The 14,851-nt window shown below is 39.8% G+C and overlaps 2 protein-coding genes, 1 long non-coding RNA gene and 1 other non-coding gene across 4 annotated transcripts in view; 2 read left to right on the top strand and 2 right to left on the bottom strand.

Moving 5' to 3' along the window:
* The window catches only part of LOC128321692 (protein TUNAR-like), a 38,116-nt gene extending 37,397 nt beyond the window's left edge, over positions 1 to 719 (bottom strand). Inside the window, exon 1 of the mRNA XM_053242091.1 lies at positions 570 to 719. Within this exon, the coding sequence (XP_053098066.1) occupies positions 570 to 605 (36 nt within the window). The 5' untranslated portion in view covers positions 606 to 719. The remainder of the gene's footprint in view (positions 1 to 569) is intronic.
* Positions 720 to 6,452: 5,733 nt separating this feature from the next.
* Positions 6,453 to 10,155, bottom strand: glrx5 (glutaredoxin 5 homolog (S. cerevisiae)). Its single transcript, XM_026911169.3, has 2 exons — positions 9,745 to 10,155; positions 6,453 to 6,897 (listed from the first exon to the last, which is right to left on the bottom strand). Exons 1-2 carry the CDS (start codon positions 10,028 to 10,030, stop codon positions 6,725 to 6,727), a joined length of 459 nt encoding a protein of 152 aa, XP_026766970.1. The 5' UTR covers positions 10,031 to 10,155; the 3' UTR covers positions 6,453 to 6,724.
* Positions 10,120 to 14,337, top strand: LOC113524815 (uncharacterized). Its single transcript, XR_003402597.3, has 3 exons — positions 10,120 to 10,530; positions 13,870 to 14,010; positions 14,091 to 14,337. It is a non-coding gene; the product is annotated as an uncharacterized LOC113524815 (long non-coding RNA).
* LOC113524835 (small Cajal body-specific RNA 13) lies at positions 11,509 to 11,779 on the top strand. Its single transcript, XR_003402600.3, has one exon. It is a non-coding gene; the product is annotated as a small Cajal body-specific RNA 13 (non-coding RNA).
* Positions 14,338 to 14,851: the final 514 nt, after the last annotated feature.

The following is a 14,851-nucleotide window of genomic DNA, read 5'->3' as shown; positions in this document are numbered from 1 at the left end:
ACTAGTGCTATAATTAAAACTATTATTACTCATTACTATAGCATAGCATAGTGCTTAAACATAGCGTAGTGCAATAGTACTACACTTACAGTACTGTACTATAAAATGGTACTCTGTAGAATAACATGGGTCTGTAATATATATTAATGCTATATTTTATTACGTACTATAGTATGGTATAGTAGTATTAGTCTTGTTGTTATCAGATAGATAGATAGATCACTTTATACTGTATTATATCATAGTGTAGTGTGTGTAATAGTACTATTAAATAAGTACTATATGTTTTAGTAGAAGTGCTGTACTGTGGTCTGTTGTTATTGTTTGTTATTTATATTAGTATGTGCTAAAGTAGTAGTATTAGTATTAGTAGTACATTGCTCTTAAAAAGTACGTATCATTTAAGCACTACAGTACCTACACCCATATTGTAATGATATACTATAATATTACTCATAGTATATACAGTATATAATTATTTCACCATGTATTAAGTAAGTTCAGACCTAAGGTTAAGTGAGGAGAAGCAACGCTGCATCAGCTTGCTGATAAACGAAGAGAAAACTTACGTGTTTTTTAGGAGGAATAAACTTCCTGAACATCATTATGTCCCGGTTTTAATTTGTTGAAGAACGAAGTGGACTGTGATTCTGAACTTTCCTTCGATTTGGAGTGTTTCATAACAAACACTGAAAGTATTACACAACTGTGAGTGTAAATGTTTTACTAAACCTCCTGGAGCATTGTGTATCAACACAGCTGGGAGTGTGTGTGTGTGTGTGTGTGTTTGTGTGTGTGTGTGGAATTCTGTTTTAAACTTTATAAAACAGAAATGTGAAAGTGAAATATACACTTATTTTCACCTGAACAGAACAGAACAGAACAGAGGGAGTTAAAGTCATGTGACTCTTTATTCTCACACACACACACACACACACACACACACACACACACACATACACACACACACACACACACAATTTATCTGTATACAGTATTACACACAAGTAATTCATTAAAAATACATTTTATACAAAACGTCTGTATATACAATAAATTTCACGTGGAGGAATCTGATCATTATTATTATTATTATCATTATTATTATTATTATTATTATTATTATCATTATTAGCATAAAGAATTGAGCTGCTTTATTATTATTTTTTTTTTTCTTTTTTACCTGGTACAGCATGAGGACAGCGAGATCTGGGCCTCTGAGTTTACGTCAGGTGGATGTGGCGTTGTCTTCACCACTGAGTTGAACTCTGACCAAACACACAAATTATTTTATTTCATTTTATTTTATGGATTTTTATTGTGTTTAGTCGCTCTTTGGTTATTCTAATACAGAACATTCCAGCTCATTTATTCATTATAACTAAAAATGTTTACCTGCTTCACCACTGAGAGCATCCGTGCCCTCTGTAGGCAGCATGTTAAGGGGACTTCATGTCCAGACATCATGAAGATTTTTCTCCAAATCAGTTCATTGTTCCTTTTTAAATCTGTTCTTAGTTAAAGGTCATTTAACCAACCGGCTGCGTCCCAAATCACAGCGAAGACGTCAAACACCCTAAAGAGGAAACAAACCTTTGACCCGCTTCGCTCCTGAGAGATGCATCTGTTGTATCTGAGGTTGCTATAGCAACAGGGATGTGTATCCGAGTATATCTAAAAGCACTTTAATCACACGTCTGTTTTGTTGTTATTTTAATCATTAATTGTGACCCTGTTTTCTTCTTTTCCTCTCCGCCCGGTCGCGTCCCGAATCACCGCCTGGGTGTGAAGCACACTGAAGTGAGGGAGTAGCAGATCCTGCTCCTGAGGAAACGCCGCTGTGAGGACGGAGCGCCCTCGCAGGTCAGAATGAACGGTTGCTAAGCAACAAACTTGAAGAAGTGAAGGATTGTGGTAAATGAGGTTTTTGTGTGTTCTACATTCTCTCAGCTCATGCTCTATATCACACAATGTCTTTTTAATTTATTTATCCCATTTAGAAACCATGAAGATGGCTGTGGATGTTCTTCACTAGATAGCTTTAGGATTGCAATTCCCACAAACAGTTTTGCACTCAGGTCTCCATCAGTGGACAGATGATAAGTTCAACAAAATAGACTTCATGTGTAAACTGTGATGAATTTATTGGTTGCACAATTGCACTATTTGTCCATGTAGTACACAGTTATAGAAGAGAATGATTTATAATCGCACTATCGGGTGTCACCCAGATGAGGATGGTTTCCTTCTGAGTCTGGTTCCTCTCAAGGTTTCTTCCTCATATCATCTCAGGGAGTTTTTCCTCACCACCGTCACCTCTGACTCACTCATTAGGGATAAATTCACATATTTACAATATATTTTTGTGAATCCATTTATTTCTGTAAAGCTGCTTTGTGACAATGTCCATTGTTAAAAGCGCTATACAAATAAAATTGAATTGAATTGAATTGAATTTTATACCTGGGGGCTTCTGTCTCAGTTCCAGTGAAGGAGGCGTGGCTTTTGTGTCAGTTTTAGTGAAGGTGGTGTGGCCTTAATCTTAGTTGTAGTGTAGGAGGCGTGGCTTCTTTCTCTTAGTCCTGGTGAAGGAGGCGTGGCCTCTGTGTTCTCGGTCTCAGTAAAGGAGGCGTGGCCTCTGCATCTGTCAGTCTCAGTAAAGGAGGCGTGGCCTCAACCTTTTAGTGAAAGTCACAATGCTCTAAATTGCTTCATATTCTTTTGTAGTCTCCTTTATATACATCTTTTATACATCAGATATGTGCTCACGTATCCACACATACACACAGCACTAACACACACTGCTAACACACACCGCTAACACACACTGCTAACACACAGCACTAATACACACTGCATTGAGATTACTGAGGATGGTACCACTTAAAAACCATGAAGATGGCTTTGGACCATAATTCATGTCAGCAGTTATGCTGTGATAGCTTTAGGATTGCAATTCCCACAAATAGTTTTGCACTCAAGTCTCCATCAGTGGACAGTTGATAAGTTCAACAAAATAGACTTTATGTGTAAACTATAATGAATTTCCTAGTTAAACAATTGCACTATTTGTCCATGTAGTACACAGTTATAGAAGGGAATGATTTATAATCGCACTATCCGTGTCACACAGATGAGGATGAGTTTCCTTCTGAGTCTGGTTCCTCTCAAGGTTTCTTCCTCATGATGTCTCAGGGAGTTTTTCCTCACCACCGTCACCTCTGACTCGCTCATTAGGGATAAATTCATATATTTATAAATTATATCCTCAATGTGTATATTTCTGTAAAGCTGCTTTGTGATCATGTCCATTGTTTAAAGCGCTATACAAATAAAACTGAATAGAATTGAATAGAAGTGAATAGAACTTACCTGCACTGATATACTTCATACATAATTTTAATAACATCCTGATATGACCCGTGAATTTTTACTCTTGCACACTATTATTAATTATTATTAATAATATAAAGTGACTAGATCCCAAACTAGGGGTCGTGACCCCATGTGGCATTCACCTGATTTGCAAACGGACGACACTTAGCAAAATCTGCTTTTTTATGTTTCATTTGTTTATTTTACAATTTAATATGCGAAATATCAAAGATGGATTTGTGTGCTAATGTTTTGAAATGTTTCTCTGAGTCACATTCAGACAATCGTCTTTTCTACGCTCCTGACACGCTGTGTGACGTAGTTCAGCAATAAAAACCGGTTTTTCTGTACATCTACCTCCGCTAAAAACATTTTTGTGTTGCGTCTCAAATCACACACTGATGCACTATCCTAGCGCGTTACTCAGCGCTAACACTAACCGGGTTTCCTGTTACAGCTAGTGTCTGAGTTTTAAAATCCTCTCATGTCGCCTTCAAACCTACTGAAAGCTCTGTTTTGTGTACCAGCCTTCTGGATTGACTAGATTACTAAACACTTGTGCTGTGAGAAGCAGATCATGACAACAATCACGACGACGGTGTAAAGTTTTAAGAGAGACACAGAGATCGTCAGTGTGTTTAATGTCTCTGTGCATGAAATCACTTTACACTGAAAACCCTGAAGAGTCGACTGGACTCGACTGAGTAAACTCGTTCCCTCAATTTAACTGAGTGATGATTTCTATCAAAACGTGTATATTTCACTTCACTTAACGTTCATGTAGACTGTATTTAAATTGTTAAGTTCATTTAACTTGGTGTGTATTTAGTGTACTTTATAGCTTACTGACTGTTTCGAACCTGAGCCGTGGTGTTTAGAGCGCCGCACGCTAGCCGCTAGTCCACCAGGGAACCAGTGTACGGAAATAATTAAGTTCACTTAATGATTGGTGTTTATTTCAATCATACTTAAATATTAAATACGCTTGAAATGAACTTCCTTTATAAAAAAAATAAAGGAAGTATTTATGTATTTATTATTATTAGTACTAGTATTTCTTCTCTTTCTTTCTTTCTTTCTTTCTTCTTCTTCTTCTTATTACTTATTAGTATGTATTTATTATTTATTATTAGTATTTATTTATATATGGAGACAAAAGTCTCCATACAGAGAGGAAATTGCATGCAGTGTAATGATTGTCGTTTCTTTGTAAACACACTTGGAGTCGTTTCTCCTGCTTATGAAAATAGGGCCATTCGCACCGCAGGAACCTTTTCATAGTACCTGAACTAATTGTGGAACTACCCACTTTTTGGCGTTTTCGCACCTCCGGAACTGGGTGTGATTTTAGTACCGACTGCCTTTTTCGAGAACCAAATGAGCTCCTACTCCAGAGCAGGGTCTAACCAGCACAACTGGTACTATCCGTGACGTAAGTAGACGTTGATTGGCCAAACGCGTACGAAAACGCCGTCACCCGCCATGATTTAAAACGCCGTGTAAACATACTGTAGTGTCGACTTATTCCGCAAGTATGGAGAACAGCGATAGGTGGACGCGAGACACGACAAACACACAGCTCCGATCACAGCGTCCTCCAACCTCCGGTTGTTTACGCTGTTCTTCTTTGTTTCCGTTGTTGAACGCCGCGCACAAATGACGTCGCTGTCGACCGGCTTACGTCACTTCCTAGTGCCCGCTGTCGGTGCGAATGCAACCCTTTAAACGGTACTGGGAAATAGTTCACGCAAAATCGCCCAGTACTTTAGTCCTGTAAATTTAGTTCTGGAGCTAAAGCGGTGTGAAAGGGCCTTATATCTCTAGAACTTCACTACACCAGCACCAGCAACAGACCAGATGAAGAGAACCACCTTCTGCAATTATCCACCAATCAGAGCGTTAGTTCTCTTGTTGCTAGGCGGAACTCGTCGCATGGCTAATCACATCAAAGAAAGAGCAGAGTGAGCTATTTTAATGAATCAGGATTTTGAGTTCATGACACTTGGAATCTTAAAGTTATGTATTTTGTAGGTAAAAAAGTTAAATGGACTTTTTAATTTATGGAAAATTTTACGTAATGTTTATTCAGGAAAAGACAACATCAGGGTTTACAGTGTAGAGTTTTACCGAAGGACAGAGACGATTCGGATCGTTAGAGCAAAATCACACGCTGAGGAAAACTCCTTCGTTTTTAGTCGCTCATGTTACACATACGTTGTGTGGTGAAGCCTCGGAGTCGCAGAAAAGCCTCGGAGTCGCAGAAAAGCCTCGGAGTCGCAGAAAAGCCTCGGAGTCGCAGAAAAGCCTCGGAGTCGCAGAAAAGCCTCGGAGTCGCAGAAAAGCCTCGGAGTCGCATCTTAAAGTTCATCGGTGCTCCTGCGTTAGATCACGTTACATCTAACATCTATTACAGGTCAAGATCTGTGAATTTAAACATTTACTACTGAATTATTATTCACATTTTAAATTTAATTTAATTTTATACATTAATTAATAATTAAAGATTTTTTACACATTTTTCAAGTAAAAGATCTGTGTATTTAAACATTTACTACTTATTACAAAAAAAATGTCTATTTAAAAAATGTTTATTGTTCCTTTAATAAAATTGTAAAAAATAAAATTGTTATTCATATTTCAAATTTAATTTTACTTTTATACATTAATTAATATTTAAAGATATTAAAAAGATATTAATAAAGATATTAATTAAAAATATTTTTTCAAGTAAAAGATCTGTGTATTTAAACAATTACTACTTATTATGAAAAACTGTCTATTTATAAATGTTTATCATAAATATAAATTTTTAATAAAATCACGATTTATATTCATATTTTAAATGTAATTTTTTACAGTAATTAATAGTTAAAGATTTTTTTTCCAAGTAAAAGATCTGTGTATTTGCAGCAAAAATGTGTATTAAATATTTACTTTTTTAAAAATAATTTTTTATTTAATATTTATTGTATTGAAAAAAACTGTAAAATTGTAATTTATATTTTAAATGTTTTTTTTTTTTAATTATTATTAATATTTACAGAAACAATTTACTTCTAAATAAATTTCTCCAAGAATAAGATCAGTAAAATTTATTTATTCATTGTTCATTTTTACATTTATAGAATCAGACAAATATAAAGCAATTTAATATATTTTATTGATCAAGTACACACACACACACACACACACACAAACACACACACACACTCGTGTTTATACAGCACGAACACACACATCAGTGTTTCTGTCATTGATTAAAAAACTCACAGGTGTGGACTGATTTCAGAAGATGCTACGAAGTCATGAACTAGTGTGTGTCTCTCTCTCACACACACACACACACACGCTAATTGGAGGGTGTGTGTGTGTCGAGTATTGCTGATCTGATGCCCAGTTTGTCCAGTTCCTCCACCAGGTCTCCGCTCTGATGCATCTGCAGTAGAATGTCACATCCACCCACGAACTCTCCGTTGAAGAACACCTGAGGAATCGTGGGCCAGTTGGAGAACGTCTTCACACCTGCACCACCACAAATCACAAAAACACACACACACACACACACACACACACATAAATATTCACTCTTTTTATTTCATAGAACAAACAAACAAACAAACAAACACAAACGGCTCGGAGTGAACAGGTTTTATCACGGAGCAACTCCATCATCATCTCCGTCTCCGTTTAATAAAATAAGGGAAGTCTGTAGTGAAGTGTTTTATTCTGATGGAGTTTAATGTAAATATCTGCAGTGTATAAAACACACACCGGGGAAAGAGTGGAGTTTTTATCTGTACAGCAAGTACTGCTTCATTTTACTGTCATTTATGCATCATTAAGTCATGCAGTGTGTGTGTGTGTATATATATATCGACAACGACTGGAAGCTGCACAACTCCTGCCCTGAGACAAGTTACTTTCCTGAGGATCACACAGGCGTAAATACTGCGAGTGGTTTAAGGGAGTCAATGGCAGCAGCTCATTGGAAAAGGAAGGAAAATGTTTTCATTTTGTTTGCAATAATAAATGCTGCAATCACCAATAAAACGTTGTTCCGTATTTTTTTTTTGTATTTCATCCTAAATATCGTTATCGCAAATATTCTTGAAATATCGTGATATAATTTTGAGGCTATATCGCCCACCCCTAACACACACACCTGTAACCTGCTTATACACTCCACACACACACTCCACAAAACACACACACACACACACACCTGTAACCTGCTTATACACTCCACACACACTCCACAAAACACACACACACACACACACCTGTAACCTGCTTATACACTCCACACACACACACACACCTGTAACCTGCTTATACACTCCACACACACACACTCCACAAAACACACACACACACACCTGTAACCTGCTTATACACTCCACACACACACTCCACAAAACACACACACACCTGTAACCTGCTTATACACTCCACAAAACACACACACACACACACCTGTAACCTGCTTATACACTCCACACACACACTCCACAAAACACACACACACACCTGTAACCTGCTTATACACTCCACACACACACTCCACAAAACACACACACACCTGTAACCTGCTTATACACTCCACACACACACACACACCTGTAACCTGCTTATACACTCCACACACACACACTCCACAAAACACACACACACACACCTGTAACCTGCTTATACACTCCACACACACACTCCACAAAACACACACACACACCTGTAACCTGCTTATACACTCCACACACACACTCCACAAAACACACACACACACCTGTAACCTGCTTATACACTCCACACACACACACTCCACAAAACACACACACACACCTGTAACCTGCTTATACACTCCACACACACACTCCACACACACATAACATGTTTACACACTTAACCTTATTACATTATATTAAGAAATTTTATGAAATTAATTACACACACATTTAGCTTCATTAGATTATATGAAAGTAAACAGTGTAACACTGATGTATAGAGAAATGATTTAAAGTGGTATTAATTATAATACACATGTTTGTAGTGTTATAGAGACATGTGAACAATGCTTTGTGTTGTGTTGCGCGCACACGTACGCGCGCGTGTGTGTGTGTGTGTGTGAGTGTGTGTGCGAGAGAGAAGTTAACGTGAACGCCCTCTCACATCTGTACACAGTTGATAAACAGGGCGAGGCCACGCCCCCCACCCTGCGGTCAGATTATAGCGAGTCGCGCCGTTCAGTGGAGACGAGAAACAATCCACGAGATTAACAACATTAAACCGACTTTTCTGTAGGACTGAAGATTTTACATCAGAGCGCTTTTTACACACACACACATACACACACACACACACACACCTGTAACCTGCTTATATGCTCCACACACACACACACACACACACACACACACACACAGGTAATTTCTCCAGACGTACAGAATCAGCTCCTCGTGATCTCTGCGTGATTTCGTTGTTTCTATTGAACTGAATTTAAAGGTCTGGATTGAGAGCGTGATTGTGATAAATTTACGCAGCATTAACGTGATCTCGTTGCACTGTGCGCTTTCTCGCGAGGACACGGTGGGTAACGTCACCGCCTCACACGCCAGGGTCACGCGTCCGATTAGCGGCGTTCGGCTTTATCCCGGAGCTCAATTCATTCACCTGGAGTCTGTGCATCAGGCGAGACGGAGTGTAATACACATCGCCCTCTCCTGCCTCCTCACCATCGCTGATGGGGACATCATGCAAATCTAAAATGACTGACAGCTGCGTAGGGGAACTCTCTGCAATTTATCCCAATAAACTACCAGTAAACTACCAGTAAATTAACAGTAAACTATCAGTAAACTACCAATAAATTACCAGTAAATTACCAGTAATATCCCAGTAAACTACCAGTAAATTAACAGTAAACTACCAGTAAACTACTAGTGATATCCCAGTAAACTACCAGTAAATTAATAGTAAATTACCAGTAAACTACCAGTAAATTAACAGTAAATTCACAGTAAACTACCAGTAAAATCCCAGTAAATTACCAGTAAAATCCCAGTAAAATCCCAGTAAATTACCAGTAAATTCCCAGTAAATTAACAGTAAAGGAGGAAAGTGTGTATGAAAGTCTGACCATCTTGTCTGAGCTCCTGGTTCTCCAGCACTGTGTGTGTGTGTGTATATGTGTGTGTGTGTGTGTGTGTGTGTGTGTGTGTGTAGACCTTGTCTGAGCTCCTGGTTCTCCAGCACTGTGTGTGTGTGTGTGTGTGTGTGTGTGTGTGTGTGTGTGTGTGTGTGTGTGTAGACCTTGTCTGAGCTCCTGGTTCTCCAGCACTGTGTGTGTGTGTGTGTGTGTGTGTGTGTGTAGACCTTGTCTGAGCTCCTGGTTCTCCAGCACGTTGTAAGCAGTGTACTCCTCCACCCCGTGCATCCTGAGGATCTGCACCACGGCGTTGCTGAAGCCGCACATGGGCTGCGCTGGAGTTCCCTTCATGAACACCACCACTTTGTCCTTCTTCACCATCTGCTCCAGGTTCTTCAGCACTTCTTCTGAGGGTGAGGAGCACATCCAGCGCGCGCTGTGCCTCTGAGACAGGGAAACCCCTCTCACTGCCCGCGCTGTCTGTCTCAGCACGCTGGTCAACATGTGATTCATTCTTTATTCCACAAACTTCCACAAATCAGGAACTTTACAATCAACTTCTTTCTGCTTCTGCTTCTGCTTCTTCTTCTTCTTCTTCTAGCCGACTTTCCTCCGAGACAAGTACACGAAGCTCCGCCCTTAAACGCAGAAAACAAATCTTATTGGGTTACGTAGCCTTCTGCTTGTTTCTAATTGGCTAATCTAAACGTCAATCATAACAACACGGCAGCAGGTTTTTTATCTAATCGCATTAGCACGCAGCTAATTCACCGATTTATCACATTCTTTATCAGTTTTAAGTCATTTAACGAGTGTATATTTAATATTTAACGCTATATTGCTGTAAATTTAAAAATGTCATATCATATTTTAACCAGATTCACCTTGATGATTTTTTTAAATAAATGTGCTTCCGGTTATGAACGCTTTTAAATTTAACTTCCGGTTCACCTCCTACTTCATCCGGGTTATTTTACAGCTAATATCTCCTAAAGAGATGTCGAGTTGAACAGGTATCAACATTTTATGTTTAATTTTTTAAACTATCTATTTCTGATATTATTTTTATAGAAATATTCTGCATTTTTATGGAGAGTTTAAACTGCACTACTGCGTTATTTCTGTAAAAATACTCACTTTACACAGATTTAATCCCAGTGTGTACATGTAACGTGTGTTTGTTAGATTTTACTCATAATTATATTTAAATATTTTAGTAAATAAATTATTTTTTTATTTAATAATTAAGAGAAACACAACATTATTTAAATTATTAACCTAGAATTATTTTTAATTAATTACTTATTTACTAGAATTAAATAAAAATACACAAACTACACTTCAATAATCTGGAACAAATAAACAAATTAAATATATAAAATAAAATAAAATAAATAAATCAGCAGTTAATCCTTAAATGGATCAGAAAATGTTATCACAACACTTAAAGGCTGTTTATGTATCACGCTATTTAAATTCTTCAGTAAACTTTAAAAACACAGAGCTGTGTGATGGGAAACTGGTTTTATTGATTATTTACAGAAAATAAAGCAACTGAATGAGGAAGAGAATAAAAACAACACGATTATTACACATACACACTTTAACATTCAATCCAGTCACTTCATAATAGTTGTGTGTGTGTGTGTGTGTGTGCGTGTGCATGTGTGGTGAGAGAGAGTGTATAAACAGGTTAGAGGTGTGTGTGTGTGTTTGTAGTGTATGAACAGGTTAGTGGTTACACACACTCTCACACACACCCTCACCTTGTGTGTGTGTGTGTGTGTGTGTGTGTGTGTGTGAGAGAGAGAAAGAGAGAGAGAGTGTGTATAAACAGGTTAGAGGTGAGTGTGTGTGTGTGTGTGTGTGTGTGAGAGAGAGAGAGAGAAAGAGAGAGAGAGTATGTGAGTGTGTGTGAGAGAGAGTGTGTATAAACAGGTTAGAGGGGTGTGTGTGAGGGTGAGAGTGTGTGAGTGTGTGTGTGCGCGCAGCTCCTGCTCCTGCTCCTGCTCCGGTCCTGACTCGTGGCCGTGAACATGGCAGGACTGCGCAGAGGAATAGAAGAAGAAAAGGGCGGAGCTCCGGAGCGCTGGAGTTTTTCCGTGCGATATTTTTCTGACACTCGGAACCCTGTTTGTTCCACGGAGGTGACGGTTCTCGCCGTACCGTTACTCATCTACAGACAGGCAGAGAAAAGCCGAGCAGTGAGATATTGTCTGTGAGGACGAGCTCGCCTTTCAGACACTCCACACTGACACACTGCTCTCTGTGTCCCGCTTCAGCTCTCAGACTCTCACTAAAGCTCCACACTGCTCTCTCTGTGTCCCGCTTCAGCTCTCAGACTCTCACTAAAGCTCCACACTGCTCTCTCTGTGTCCCGCTTCAGCTCTAAGACTCTCACTAAAGCTCCACGCTGCTCTCTCTGTGTCCCGCTTCAGCTCTCAGACTCTCACTAAAGCTCCACACTGCTCTCTCTGTGTCCCGCTTCAGCTCTCAGACTCTCACTAAAGCTCCATGCTGCTCTCTGTGTCCCGCTTCAGCTCTAAGACTCTCACTAAAGCTCCACGCTGCTCTCTGTGTCCTGCTTCAGCTCTCAGACTCTCACTAAAGCTCCACGCTGCTCTCTCTGTGTCCCGCTTCAGCTCTAAGACTCTCACTAAAGCTCCATGCTGCTCTCTGTGTCCCGCTTCAGCTCTCAGACTCTCACTAAAGCTCCACACTGCTCTCTCTGTGTCTCACTTCAGCTCTCAGACTCTCACTAAAGCTCCACACTGCTCTCTCTGTGTCCCGCTTCAAGCCCTCAGACTCTCACTAAAGCTCCACGCTGCTCTCTCTGTGTCCCGCTTCAGCTCTCAGACTCTCACTAAAGCTCCACACTGCTCTCTCTGTGTCCCGCTTCAGCTCTCAGACTCTCACTAAAGCTCCATGCTGCTCTCTGTGTCCCGCTTCAGCTCTCAGACTCTCACTAAAGCTCCACACTGCTCTCTCTGTGTCTCACTTCAGCTCTCAGACTCTCACTAAAGCTCCACACTGCTCTCTCTGTGTCCCGCTTCAAGCCCTCAGACTCTCACTAAAGCTCCACGCTGCTCTCTCTGTGTCCCGCTTCAGCTCTCAGACTCTCACTAAAGCTCCACACTGCTCTCTCTGTGTCCCGCTTCAGCTCTCAGACTCTCACTAAAGCTCCACACTGCTCTCTGTGTCCCGCTTCAGCTCTAAGACTCTCACTAAAGCTCCACACTGCTCTCTGTGTCCCGCTTCAGCTCTCAGACTCTCACTAAAGCTCCACACTGCTCTCTCTGTGTCCCGCTTCAGCTCTAAGACTCTCACTAAAGCTCCACACTGCTCTCTGTGTCTCGCTTCAGCTCTCAGACTCTCACTAAAGCTCCACACTGCTCTCTCTGTGTCTCGCTTCAGCTCTAAGACTCTCACTAAAGCTCCACACTGCTCTCTCTGTCCCGCTTCAGCTCTCAGACTCTCACTAAAGCTCCACACTGCTCTCTCTGTGTCCCGCTTCAGCTCTAAGACTCTCACTAAAGCTCCACACTGCTCTCTGTGTCTCGCTTCAGCTCTCAGACTCTCACTAAAGCTCCACGCTGCTCTCTCTGTGTCCCGCTTCAGCTCTAAGACTCTCACTAAAGCTCCACACTGCTCTCTCTGTCCCGCTTCAGCTCTAAGACTCTCACTAAAGCTCCACACTGCTCTCTCTGTGTCCCGCTTCAGCTCTAAGACTCTCACTAAATCTCCACACTGCTCTCTCTGTGTCCCGCTTCAGCTCTCAGACTCTCACTAAAGCTCCACACTGCTCTCTGTGTCCTGCTTCAGCTCTCAGACCCTCACTAAAGCTCCATGCTGCTCTCTGTGTCCCGCTTCAGCTCTCAGACTCTCACTAAAGCTCCACACTGCTCTCTCTGTGTCTCACTTCAGCTCTAAGACTCTCAATAAAGCTCCACACTGCTCTCTGTGTCTCGCTTCAGCTCTCAGACTCTCACTAAAGCTCCACACTGCTCTCTCTGTGTCTCACTTCAGCTCTAAGACTCTCAATAAAGCTCCACACTGCTCTGTCTGTGTCCCGCTTCAGCTCTAAGACTCTCACTAAAGCTCCACGCTGCTCTCTCTGTGTCCTGCTTCAGCTCTCAGACTCTCACTAAAGCTCCACACTGCTCTCTCTGTGTCTCACTTCAGCTCTAAGACTCTCACTAAAGCTCCACACTGACACACTGCTCTCTGTGTCTCGCTTCAGCTCTAAGACTCTCACTAAAGCTCCACGCTGCTCTCTCTGTGTCCCGCTTCAGCTCTAAGACTCTCACTAAAGCTCTAAACTGTGTGTTTATTCTCTCTCTCTCTCTCTGTAGGTGAAAGTGCTGATGTATTCTTTATCGTCGCATTTCCAGCTGGATCTTTAGGCTTGAACACTGGAAAAACCCCACTGATGTGCACTTTTTAAAGAAATAAATGAAGGTGATGAAGCTGGGAAGGAGATAAAGTTGATGGAGGTTATACACTTTATTACTGATCATCTTAGGATCTTTTTGACCTGGATTAAAAAAAAAAAAATTCTTTCTTCTTTTTACAGCATAAATGCACTCGCTGGAAAACAAAATATGGAAATAATACCAATAAAACAATAAGTTTTCACACTTTTTTTTTTTCTTCTTCAATTGTTTATCTTCCTGGAAAAGTAAATTAAACATCCAAAATATCTTTTAAAGAAATCCAGGAATTCAGTTTTTTTTTTTTGTTTTTTTTTTTCTTGTATTTTATTTTCAAAATCTTTTTTCATTTTAAAGCAAAAATGTGTTCAGAATGGAATTTAAAAATGTAAAAATGCACATATATATATATATATTATATAAAATCTCAAATATATTAAAAAAATTATTCAGTGCTGGTATCTTTTTTTAAACTATTAAAAAGAGAAAGGTTTTTATTCTTCCTGCTTAACTGCAGTCACTGAAAGAAATGTTAAACATGAAAATTATACAAATTAAAAAATGGCAAATCTGCCATTAAATACTGAATTAAACATGTAGATTTCTTTAAGAAAGAGAGAGAGCGAGAGAGAGAGAGAGAGAGAGAGAGAGAGAGAGAGAGAAATTTGAAGTAAATCAGTTTGTAATTTGGAGAAAATAAGAGTCTGAGGGTTAATGTCTCCCAAATCCACAAGAGGGTGCTGTGTGTGTGTGTGTGTGTGTGTGTGTGTGTGTGTGTGTGTGTGTGTGTGTGTGTGTGTGTGTGTGTGTGTGTGTGTGTGTGTGTGTGTCCTACAGCTCTAATAATTCACAGATAATGAGATTTGGTTCGGTAACATGTTTATTATTATTATTATTATTATAT

The sequence above is a fragment of the Pangasianodon hypophthalmus genome, chromosome 19 (genome assembly GCF_027358585.1).
Source record: "Pangasianodon hypophthalmus isolate fPanHyp1 chromosome 19, fPanHyp1.pri, whole genome shotgun sequence".
NCBI lineage: Eukaryota > Metazoa > Chordata > Actinopteri > Siluriformes > Pangasiidae > Pangasianodon > Pangasianodon hypophthalmus.
The sequence above is the reverse complement of the archived record's forward strand: the minus strand, read 5'-3'. Positions and strand labels throughout refer to the sequence as shown.

Bases quoted from the DNA above. Each gene is read 5' to 3' on its own strand.
- glrx5 (XM_026911169.3), bottom strand. From the start codon at position 10,030: ATGAATCACATGTTGACCAGCGTGCTGAGACAGACAGCGCGGGCAGTG. The intron at 6,898-9,744 runs GTCTACACACAC...GTGGTGGTGCAG, and splicing joins GAACCAGGAGCTCAGACAAG to GTGTGAAGACGTTCTCCAAC.